Raw genomic sequence first — 13,045 nt, forward strand, 5'->3', positions numbered from 1 at the left:
TGCACACTCCCCTGCTGGACAAAGCGTTAGACAGCACATTTCCTACAAGAGTAATTACCTTTTAGGTCCTGAAAGATACTCTTAGGGCCATCGATCACATTGGGGGCCACATATAACCTCAAAAGGCTGTACACCACGAAATACAAGTGACACAGATTGGGACCAAGCAACTTTTTTTTTTTAAACTTTCCAGTGTCTCTGGAAAATCCGTTTGACATGCTGAAATTGATTGGAATAGGTAGTTATAAATGAAAAACCTGTTTGGTTCATGTCTCCATCTTAGGTTTATCAACAAGCCATTCCTATCCAAGTTACCCTTTTCAATGATTAAAGCATCAAGCTCATCAGTTTTTATAACCTCTATCAGTGAAGCTGGATTTTAACAAGGAAGCCTGCTGATCATGAACAACCATACAGTTGCGTTGTAACCTCAGAAACTGACTTCTCGGTATGGACTTCAGCCAGGAAGGATGACGAAAACTTCCCTGGCTGATAAAACGATTTGTCTGTCTCTGAATAGTAGTAACTAGAGCCCCATCCCTTACCTCTATATTCAGATCAAGAAAGTGGATACGTTGCTGACTTGCCTCGTGTTGCAGCACAATGCCTAAAGCGTTCAAATTCAATTGGCATATGTAGTCCTCCAAAGACAAAGTCTACATCCCATAGGAGGAGGACGACATCTATATTATCTCCTCCAAATGACCAACTCAGGTCTGCAGTGAGCATAGACGATTTCCTCTTCCCACTTCGCCATGAAAAGATTGGTCATGCTTGGCACAAACTTTGCACCCTTGACTACTCCCATCTTCTGTAAATAGGAGCCACTGAACCAAAAATAGACGCTCTAAACAATACGAGATCACGCCCTTTAGCACCTGCACTTCTACCAATGTAGTTTCTTATTCAATGTCCGTGTGCCCAACAATATGTGGGCCGCACTATAAGAACTATGCAGGCAAGAAAAAAAAAATTTTAGGGAATATTAAAACTGGGGATCCCTGGGCACAGCATATCTAAAAATTATGCACGCCACCATGGAAAAAAACCCAGTGGTACCTTGATTCTTGGCATTGCTAAAAATTTTCCCCTCATTGGAGGAGTAGTCATGTACGGCGGGAGATTTCTAACTTTGAAACCTTCTGGATTTATGACCTCAAGACATACACCCCAATGGGAATGAATATAGAATAGGATTTGAATCCTTTTCTGAATAATAGTTAAGGATTTTGTTATCTCCCATTGTTTATTTCCTCTTAGTCCGATATATGCAGAGATGTATTGATCATGTTATTACATGCGATCATTTGATGTATTGTTATCAATGTCATCTAATCTGGAATGTGGGATTGCTGAATATCTTTACATTGTATTTTCCGACGTTTTCCACAAAATGGCACAATTTTTTTCTATTACTGGTTATTTTAAATTTTGCCATTTTTTATTAATTATCTCTCACCTTCTTTGTGAGTGCATTTGTTATTTTTTGAAAAATTTTGTAGTAAGCGTTTTCTATTATTGGAGGTTGTGGCACTTAGCATTGTCCACAGCACTTTCCAGGCTGTTGAACGCAACCGTGGAGCACATTGTGAAGATGTTGCATCGCCAGCCGGTTATTTTTGGGCGGTATATTTAAAGCGTGCCGACGTCTGGTTGCCACGCTTCTGAGGATGTCAGATGAGGAAACGCGCAAGTAATGACAGAACTTTGTGATGTAAGCACGCCATTTGCCGTGACCATCTTGCTACACCTGTTTGACATGCTTTTTACCTTTCAATGTTTGAGAGTTTAAATAAACCAGCGTTTTAGCTTTTTGGGACATACTGCATCATTGTGTTATGATTTACATCCCTTGGGAGGTTACCCTTTGGTGGAAGCCTGGAGTGACAGATGACGCAGAGCCTTCACCGCAGATTTATCCGATTTTGTTCCTTGTATGCTGGTGTTGACCTCTCTAATTTGAGGGTCAATACAATCTGGTAAGCGAATCAGCTTGATCACACAGCAGGGATGTTAGAGCTACTCTCCTTAATCGGCATTGGTGTATGGTTTCTTCTTTCACACATTTTATGGACTTTATTATTTAGGTGTATCAGACACTTTAATTGGCGTGGTGTGTGTGTATATGTATACACACACGCAGTACCCAATAATGGCAAACTGAAAAAGGAATTTTTGAAAGAGTTTGCAAAATGTATGAAAAATGAAAAACTGAAATTTCACATTGGCATAAGTATTCAGAACCTTTGCAACACCACTGGAAATTTAGCTCAGGTGCCTCCCATTTCTCTTGATCATAGCAGAGATGTTTCTACACCTTGATTGGAGTCCACCTATGGTAAATTACATAACTTAATTTGGACATGGTTTGGAAAGGCACACACACATACACCTCTATAAAAAGGCCTCACAGCTGTCAATGCAGACTGTATCAGAGCAAAAGCCATGAGGTCAAAAGAAACTGCCTGCAGAGCTCAAACAGGATTATTGCAAGGCACAGATCTGGGATCTGCTGCACTGAAGGTTCCCAAGAGCACAGTGGCCTCAATAATTATCAAATGTTAAATTTTTTCCAGAACCAGGACTCTTCCAAGAGCTGGATGCCCAAACTGAGAAATCAGGGGAAAAGGGCTTTAGTAAAAGGTGACCAAGAACCAGATGGTCACTCTGAGCTCGAGAGCCTGTGTAGAGATGGGACAAAGTTCAAGAAGGACAACCATTACTGCAGCCCTCCACAGATCTGGGCTTTATGGCAGAGTGGCTAGACAGAAGCCTCTCAGTGAAAAACACATTAAAGCGCTCTTGAAGTTTACCAAAAGGCCCCCAAAGGAGTAAACCGGGCACTGCACATCTGCCCAATATCACCCCAACTGTGAAGCGTGGTGGCAGAATCATGCTTTGGGGTAGTTTTTCAGCAGCAGGGACTGGGAGTCTGGTCAAGGTTGAGAAAAAGCTGAATGGAGCATAGTACAGATATACCCTCAATGAAAACCTGTTGCACAACACTCAGGACCTTAGACTGGGCTGAAGGTACATCTTCCAATATGACAAGGATCCTAAGCACACAGCCAAGACAACACAGGAGTGGCATAGGGACAACTCTGAATGTCCTAGAGTGGCCCAGCCCAAACCCCCGACTTGAACATCTCTGGAGAGACCTGAAAATGGCTGTCCACCAACAATCCCTATCCAACCTGACTGAGCTTGAGAGGATTTGCAAGGAAGAATGTCAGAAAATCCCCAATCCAGGTATGCAAAGCTTGTCATACCGAAGACTCCTCAAGGCTGCAATTGCTTCTTCAACAAAGTACTGAGTAAAGAGTCTGAATACTAAAGTACATGTGCTATTTCAGTTTTCCCCCTTTTCATAAATTCAGACATTTCTAAAATTCAGCTTTCACTTTGTCATTATGGGGTACTGAGTGTAGATTAATAACAAAAAAATAAATAAACTTTGTAGTATCAGGCTGCAACATAAAATTTAAAAAAGTGAAGGGGGGTCTTAACATACATGCTTTGCATTTCTGCATTTCCATTTTAAACCGAATGGGTTGTTTTACAAGATAAGGATTCACATATTTTAAAGGACTCTTGCATGTAGACGCTCCAAGAGGAGAATTCTTACCTGGGGCACACTGGGTCATCACTGTGAAACTAATCCAGCTTCCCACCTAAAAAGTACATAAATAATATTACAAAAACATCATGTGTACATGGCATTCCTTTTAAAATACCTAGGCAAATTATATATTTGAACTGTCACAATCCAGCCTTAAAAGTGGATGTAAACCCAAATTTTTTTTTATCATACTGTAGAGTATAAAATTTCCTATCATTTGAGCCCAGTCTTGCCACACAAAGTTAATCCATCTCTGAGCAATCTTCTTTTATTGTTCAGTGAGAAAAACCTTGACAAACTGATAAAAAAAAACTTAGTCAAATCCTCCCCCTTGCTGTGAGTGACAGGTGATTTACATCTGGTGCACTCAATGGGGGGGGGGGGGGAGCGAACTTAGGACTTTAAATGGGACGCAAGGGAAAGTTTGCGCCCCCATCCTTAATATCATGAAAAAGAGGGGGGGGAAGGTTGGGACTTTGAATGAGGTACGCATGATGCAGCCCAATCACACTCACAGAGGTGCAAACATATGTATGTTTATTAAGGACCAATGATCAACATGGCATAAAAATGCATTGCATACATTAAACATAAAAAAAAAAAAAAAAAAAAATCGCATATAGACAATAAAGCTATGTATATACAACCATAGGACATGGGTAGGTACAATTATGCATCTTAATCCCCCAAGCAAGATAAGTCATGTGAAATAAAAAAAACATCTGAAAATTGGTCAATGTGTGTTTGATGCATCAAAGGTAGGCCCGATGCTGCGTTTCATGGACTTCAATCCACTCTTCAGGAGCCAGATGCATCTAAATTCTATAAAAAATGTATGAAAAGCAATATCGTTTCAGGGTCTAACAAGATCAGCAGAAAAGGGGGAAATTTGGGCATAATGGGCCATGCCAAAATGGGGTTACTTACATGATAGCCAAAACTGGGACCGTGCGAAAAAAAAAAAGCCAGGGGTGAGCCATGGAGCCTGGCCCGGGAGCTGAGAGGGGGACCTCAACGAGGAACACCGGACTGCACACACCAACACCCTGCAGTGGAGGGGACTTCTATAATGTAGGAAATATATAAAATGTATCTATGATGATACAAGTAACAAAAAACGAGATGATATAAGCTGCAGATATCACCAAGGTGATTGAAAAAAGCACCTGGAAGATTACCTTGAAAAATGCATGTGAGGTTTGAAGCCACATAAATGGGAGAGGATCAAGGTTGCATAGGTTGTATCAGTACCATCTCTGAATACCATGAAGCAGGGAGTGAGATGCAGCCCCAGCATTGAATGTCAGCTCCCCCTCAGCGTCACGCAGGCACGACAGTGGAGCACTCAGGCTTTCACACTGGGATTGCAGCTGAGGCTTTTTTTCAGACGCTTTACAGGCGCTATTTTTAGCGCTAAAGCGCCTGAAAAATGCCTCCAGTGTGAAAGGGGGTCTTAGGTGTGAATGCAGCCTAAACCAGTCTAGTCAGTCAGCAGTACTTGACACTGGCAGTTCAGTGCTGCCATCTTCAATGTAGAACTGTAAAAACAAGCCTGAGGATTCAAATAACAAAGTTTATCATGTTTAGTGTTTGGTTGTGATCAGTTTAGGCGCTAGTGTTAAGAGGAGAGGTAATGTGTTTGTAATAGATTTTAAAGTGTTTAGGGCAGGGGGAGAGGCATCAAAAGTCTTAAAGGTGGTTGTAAAGGAACAAGGTTTTTTACCTTCATGCATGCGTAAAAAACAAAGTGTGCAGCAGCCCCCCTAACACATGAGCCCCCTCCCGATCCAGTGAGGTCCATGAGAGCCTTGCCTCTCTGGGAACTTGCACTCCTGATTGGCTTTTGGCAGCAGCAAGAGCCATTGGCTTCTGCAGTCAATCACAGCCAGTGACCCAATCAGGAGATGGTGGGGGAGGGGCTGAGCCACAGCTCCTTGTCTGAATGGACACAGCAGTGGCTCAGCTCGGGTGCCGCCATAGAAAACTGCTGTGAGGGAACTTTGCAGGAGGGATGGGCCAGGAGTGCCAACATGGGACACAAGAAGAGGATCTGGGCTGCTCTGTGCAAAATTACTGCACAGAGCAGGTCAAGTAGAACATTATTTTTTTTGATTAAAAAAAGACTTTAATATAACTCCCTGCCACCAACCTAACATGTCAGCAGCGCCATGCATACAATCTCCCCTACTACAATAGCTGGAAGTTAATTCCACAAAGTCCAAAGTTGAGGAAATGTGAACAGATTCAGGCAGCCTTACAGTCATCACTGTTTTGTGCAACATGCCCATCACCAAGGGGGCTCATAGCAATCAAGTTAACCACTTATGGACCACCCGCCATCGTTATACATCGGTACTTTGAAGAGAAATATCGTTATGGCAGCAGCTAGCCACCATAACCCTGGTATCCCCTTCAGCAAGTTCTGCTGCGGATTCACCGCAAGATCACTTATTTCAACAGCGGGAGAGGGCACCCGCCGCGCTCCGGTGCCCTCCGCCGCTTACCGGAGCCGTCGGTAGCGGCGGAGGCGATCGGGTCCGGTCACGTCTATTGTATGGAGATGAGCGAGGGGGAAGATGGCCCCCACCCGTCTCCATACCACTGCAGGGCGGAAGCGACATCAAAACGTCAATTCTGCCCATAGCTCTTAACCGGTTCCCGACCAGCCGCCGCAGTTGTACTGCGGCAGGTTGGCTCCCCTGGGCGAGCTGCTGTAACTGTAAGTCGGCCCTTTAAAAAGCTGCAATGACCGCCGGGTGATCGCATGGGACAGAGCAAGAACCGGGATCTCTAAACACACAAGTCCCGCTTCTCTCAGGGGAGAGGAGAGAGAGAGAGAGATTGTGTGTTCATACTAAGTTAGAACACACCTAGGAAACCGTTAACCCCTTGACCGCCCCCTAGTGTTATCCCCTTCCCTGCCAATGTCATTTATACAGTAATCAGTGCATTTTTATAGAACTGATCGCCGTATAATTGTCAATGGTCCCAAAAAATGTGTCAAAAGTGTCCAATTTGTCCGCCACAATATCGCAGTCCCGATAAAGAAAAAAAAAAAAAAAAATTATATTTCCCAAGGGAAGAAACCTCGAGTTGTATTTTGTTTGCCAATCAGGAGAGCAGCCGAATATCAGCGTGCGCCCCCCCCCCCCAGGAATGCCCACCACTGATAACCACCAGGTATGCCAATCTGTGCCCAAAAATGATGCCAATCTGTGCCCATCAGTAATGCCTGCCAGTGCCTCATTTACGGTTATGTCAGTGGCACCCATAAGTACCCAGTGCCGGCTTTTCATGCCCAGTGTTGCCTATGTGTGCCTGTCAGTGAATGAAAAAACGTATTTACAAAATTTTATAACAGAATATAAAATTTCTAAATTTTTGGTCTTTGTTTAGCAAAAAAAAAAAATAAAACCCCAGAGGTGATCAAATACCACCAAAAGAAAGCTTGATTTGTGGGAACAAAATGATAAAAACTTGGTTTGTGTACAGTGTTGCATGACTGCACAATTGTCATTTAAAGTGCGACAGCTCTTAAAAGCTGAAAATTGGCTTGGGCAGGAATTTGGGGGGGGGGGGGGGGGGCATGGGAAGTGACTGGTATTGAAGTAGTTAAACAAGTATCGCACAAATACTGTGCAAGATAAAATTGCAACACCCTCATTTTTTCCCCAGGGCCTCTGCTTTAAGAAAATATAATATATATATATATATATATATATATATATATATATATATATATATATATATATATATATAATGGTTTAGGGGTCCTAAGTAATTTTCTAGCAAAAAAATAAAAAATAAAAACCCATATAAAAAGTTTCAAAATTGTCCAGACAGCAAGCGGCTAAAACAGTCCCCACACATACACCCAGTAATTGTGCGACATTAGGCAACACCATGCATGCTAGTGTGGCAGCAATAACTCAAAGGCCATCATTCATTATTAACTAAACAGATAAGCTGTAAATGCTTTTAAAGAATTGCAAAGACCCCTTTCACACTGGGGCCGCGGCAGAGCTAAAGCACTGCTTGTTTTAGTGGAGCTTGTCAGCCGCTAGCAGGGCGCTTTTAACCCCAAAGGAGGAGTAGTAAAGCGCCCATGTTGCACCGTTTCCGAAGTGCTTTTCAGGCATTTTGGAAGCGCTGCCCATTCACTTCAAAGGGCAGGGTATTTCAGGGCGCGAAATACAGCGCTCCCAAATGCCCCAAAGATGCTGCTTGGACTTTTCACAACATCCCAGTGTGAAAAGTCACACAAATGAATGGGAGGCGGTTTTCAGGTGCTATTTCTAGTGCTAAAATGCCTGAAAACCGACTCAGTGTGAAAGGGGGCTCATGAACAATTTTGGGTACAGTCGTTTATCAACATTTCAAGGGCGCAGGCAATTTTGAGGCTTGTTTGTATTTGACACAGCCTCACTTTTACATTTGACAAAAAGTGGGTATTTTATGGTGTTTTTGTAAAGGAAATTTGTAAATTCTGTATAAAAAAAAAAAAAAAAAAAAAAAAGAAACCACCACAAAAACACACACCACTATTCCATTTTTGTATGTTTGCCTATGAAGCACACTGCACTAATGTTTTCAATACATGTTGCATTCTTAGAGTCCGGAATAGCATTTAGCCTGCCTATGTTTTGCTCCTTGTTACCATAAAAGTACAACTGAAATATTAATGTGATACCTACGTAATCATGTGTATAAAAAAAACCTAAACTGTGCTGAAGAACGAACAGTTATTTGGAAAGATTCCAAGTATCTTTTGTGGCTATTCCCTACTGCAGCAGTTGATTTTGAACCACTAATATGAGGATGGGAATTGCCCATCTACAAAATTCCCAGAACAGTTGGCAAGCTTTGCCTAGGAGGGGATTTACAGGAGACCCTGAGAATCTGAAACCAGGAGTTCAGACGATTCGGGAATTTCTGATAATCAGCTGGTAAGGTAAACCCTTTGCTTACATTTGAGTTATCAGTCTTCTTTGATCAGTAAGGCATTTTCAGGACATAGGGTACCCATTTTACTCCTCTTAAACTATATTGATTGGTGCTTATATGTTGTCATCACTGTCTACTTTCCATCGGAGTGTTATATACCAGAAAAAGGAAGAATAGTGCCTTTAACAGGTTAGATCAAGCACACATCTGCTGTAATAGTAGTTTAGAGGCAAGAGGGTATAGGAAATTAGAGAAGACTGACCAGTCATTATAGGCATTGAATTAAGGGAACGAAGGGTAAGAGACCCTCAAAAATACCCAGCACATGAGAAGCGCAAAATAAAAAAAAAAAATAATGAACTGAAGGTGTGGCTCCGCCTATGCGGAGCACCTAGATAAATGGTGAAAGAATCATGCATATTAAACTAGAGAAACAGCTACTGTATCTATTTGAGCAGGCTGGATCAAGTGTGACCGACAAATTAACACTAGACATAGGGAAATTTTGATGTTAAGTTGTGGGATAAATTTAGGGTCAGGCACTACAGCCAGTAAAATCTAAAACTTGAGAAAAAGCCAAAAACAGAAAAGAGTCAAACTGTATAGGAAAACCATACTTTTTGGCCCTGGCCCAAACATAATACTTTATATGTGTTCAGAGCAGGAAGATGGGATGAGCATTATGACTTTCGTCCGATCATAGAAGCTAGATTAAGACGAGTGTGGGATTACAGTACATGGGATATTGGAGAACAAAAATTCAAGTTAGACTTACCGGTAACTTGTTTACCAATAGTCTTTCAGGACAGCACCCAAGAGATCATGGCTCCTACCACAACAGGGAACACCTCATCATCCAAAGCTTTAAAAGGAGGCCTCCACCCAGCTTGCCTTCAGTTTGAAGAGACACCTTCAGCCCCAGCTGAAACATAAGCAAACAGTTATGTCATAGTATACTGCAAATAACAAAGGGCGGGATATTGCTGTCCTAAAAGACTATTGGAAAACAAGTTACCGGCAAGTCTAACTTGAATTTTCCCAAAACAACTTTCAGGACAGCACCCCAAACGATAATCAAGACTTACCCAATTAGGGAGGAACAGCCTGCAAGACTTTCCCTACGAAAGCCTGAACCCCTGCCGTCAGGCAGTTTAACCTACAATGAGGGGCAAAGGTCATCAGACTCGTCCACGTAGCTTACAGATCTGTTCGGGGGGGGGGGGCACAAGCTTTCTCTGCCCAACTCACCACCGAAGCTCTTGTAGAATGAGCCTGAATACTAACTGGCCTTTCTTGACCTGAAAAGGAATAGGCTTCTGTAATAGCCATTCCTTCTTACTAGCAGCATAAAAAACAAATAAAATGTCCTTAGTGGTTTCGAGGTAACTTAAGACTCTCTTAACCTCCAAAGTATGGCATTCTTCTTCTTTCTTTCCCGATGGATTACAGCAAAATGTAGGCAGTACAATCTCCTCATTTTTGGACTGAAGCGACCTTCTGTAAAAAATTAGGGTCCGTTTTCAAAACAATTCTGTCAGAAAAAAAAAAGAAATGGCTCCCCGATTCACAAGCAGAGCTGGTACAGGGGGGGGGGGGGGGGCGGAAGGGGCTGATGCCCTGGGCGGTACAATTTATTGGGGGTGGGAGGGGTGCAGTGAAGCATCCTAAAACAGCCATCACTAAATGGTGGCCTGCGGTCCGAGTCCAGACCAAGTGACGCTTCTGCCCAGACCGCCAGTATAAAATTGTAAATGTCAGCAAGTGTTGGTTTGCAGGTACCGTGGGTTTCCCCAGCAACCAGTGATGCTGCGTGCGTGTGCCCGCCCCCTGCTCCTCACCGCAGGTCTCGGAGTTGACAGAAGACCAGCTCGCACTCACGGGCCGTGAGTAGGGGCATGTCGTCACGTGCGCGCCCTGCCCCCCTGCTACTCGCAGTTCCCGGGTCCTGGCTCTCCATATCTTGTAGCTTCCGCCCCTTCGGGTATTTCAGTTGTGCCCTCCTGCATACAAGGTATGTGGGCCACATGTTAACTAGTGATCACTAATGGGCATAGTTTTATTGTGCACAGTGCTGGGCATATTTTGTTAAAGGTCACGCTGATGGGCACTTTTTTTATGTTATGGGGCACTGTGATGGACAAATTTTATTTTAAGGGGCACGCTGATGGGCATATTTTCTTAAGGGGCACACTGATGGACATATTTTGTTGTGCCCATCAGAGTGCCCCTTAACATAAAAAGGTGCCCATCAGCGTGACCCTTATTTTATGTTAAGGGGCACGCTGATGGGCATATTTTAATTTTAAGAACACCACTGATGGGCACATTTTGTATTAAGGGGCACTCTGATGGGCAGATTTTACGTTAAGGGGCACGTTTTGTTGTGCCCAGAGTGCCCCTTAATTTAAAATGTGTTCTTGTTTTGAAACGACATTGATTCTTAAAAACGGGGGGGCGCAGTCTGCCATCTTTGCCCCTGGGCACCAAATGGCCTTGTCCCAGCACTGTTCACAAGGCTTGAAGCTCACCAATTCTTTGAGCTGTCGTTAACCACTTCAGCCTCGGAAGAATTTACCCCCTTCCTGACCAGAGCACTTTTTGCGGTTCGGCACTGCGTCGCTTTAACTGACAATTGCAGTCGTGCGACGTGGCTCCCAAACAAAAATGACGTCCTTTTTTCCCCACAAATAGAGCTTTCTTTTGGTGGTATTCGATCACCCCTGCGGTTTTTATTTTTTGCACTATAAACAAAAATAGAGCGACAATTTTGAAAAAACATTTTTTTTTTTAGAAGGCGGCGATCAGCGATTTTTTATCGTGACTGACATTATGGTGGACACAGCGGACTTTTTTTGACACATTTTTGGGACCATTGTCATTTATACAGCGATCAGTGCTAACAAAAAATTCACTGCTTACTGTGTAAATGACACTGGCAGTGAAGGGGTTAACCACTAGGGGGCAGGGAGGGCTTAAGATGAGAGGGAGCAGAGAACAGTGACACTGTCACTAGGCACTTCCTCCCCGTGAGGCGATCGCGGGTGTCCCCACGGCGATCGAGTCCACGGGACCCACGACCCGACTCACAGAGCTTGCCGCTGACCGCCTCTTAAAGGGGAACATACAGGTACGCGATTCTGCCTGTACGTTCCCTTCTGCCGCAGTATATCTGCGTGAGGCGGTCGGCAAGCGGTTAAAGCCACAAAAAAATTATAAATATATTTATATATAATTTATATAAAAATTAGTTTATATATTCAGTCTCAGGGAGGCTAAATCCATAGGCTCAAAGGGTTCCCTGGTCAGCCTGTAGAACAGATAAATCCCACTAAATCCCAGCCTCTAATCACTACCGTTCTGGACCAGGTGAGGGCCTTGAAGACTCTAAGCACTAAGGGGTCTGATGAGATTTTCCCAAAAAAGACCCCCAGTGCGGCAACCTGGACTTTAAGGGTACTGACTGCCAAACCTTTATTGGCTCCATCCTGCAGGAATTCCAAGACAGAAGGTATATCCTCCAAGGGCCAGCCAGATGTAGTGCACCAGGAGTTAAACTTTCCAGACCTTGAAGTAAATTGCTCTGGTAACACTTTCTACTGGATAGGAGGGTAGCAACTAACCTATCCGAAAAAAAAACTTCCTCAAAAGCTGCTCTTCAGAAGCCATTTTCCAAAAACTTCTGGAAAAAAAATAAACCATTTAAAAGACTCATTATGCCTCAGATTAAACGTTGGGGTGTTTGCTTTCCAAAAAAGGGGTCATTGTGAGCAATTCCATTGTCCTGTTTTTTTTTGTTTTTTTTTTATACAGAAAAACCACCACACACACCTCATATTGCAAAGAATTTTGGGAAAAAAAATTACAACTTCAAAAAACTCACCATGCCTCTTACTAAATACCTTGGAATGTCTACTTTCCAAAAAGGGGTCATTTTGGGTGGGTGGGTATTTGAACTTTCCTGGCTTGTTAGGGTCTCAAGAAATGATAGGCCTTCAGTACATCAGGTGTGATCAATTTTCAGTGATTGGCACTATAGCCTGTAGACGCTATAACCTTCACAAAGACCAAATATACACCAATTTGCGTTATTTTTAACAAAGATCTGTACCAGTATACATTTTGGTCAAAATTAATGAAGAAAAAACAAAGTTACTTACTGGTAACGTTCTTTCCCGGAGTCTTTCAGGACAGCATCCTGAGAGACCTTGACTCCTCCCCTCTGTAGGAAACACCTGCGCCAGCCTTCTTATAAATTTCCTCCTCCCCTGCTGGCTCCTCAGTTCCTTGAAGAGCACCTCCAGTCCGCTGGGGAGACACAAGAACATATGATACACATAATCAACTATATCACATTTCCTGTAAGGAAATCTTTATGCCTTAGTATACATTTGGGTGGGTACCCGGCTGTCCTGAAAGACTCCAGGAAAGAACGTTACCAGTAAGTAACTTTGTTTTTCCCCTAATCATCTTTCATTCCCCTAA

General features: G+C 43.1%; 1 protein-coding gene across 1 annotated transcript in view; it reads right to left on the minus strand.

Annotated features, from left to right (window-relative positions):
* Positions 1–13,045, minus strand: part of LOC141103479 (very-long-chain enoyl-CoA reductase-like) — a 130,235-nt gene that overhangs the window by 21,904 nt on the left and 95,286 nt on the right. Inside the window, exon 13 of the mRNA XM_073593114.1 lies at positions 3,626–3,671. Coding sequence (XP_073449215.1) covers positions 3,626–3,671 — 46 coding nt within the window. The remainder of the gene's footprint in view (positions 1–3,625; positions 3,672–13,045) is intronic.

This window comes from Aquarana catesbeiana, linkage group LG07, assembly GCF_042186555.1.
Source record: "Aquarana catesbeiana isolate 2022-GZ linkage group LG07, ASM4218655v1, whole genome shotgun sequence".
Taxonomy (NCBI): domain Eukaryota; kingdom Metazoa; phylum Chordata; class Amphibia; order Anura; family Ranidae; genus Aquarana; species Aquarana catesbeiana.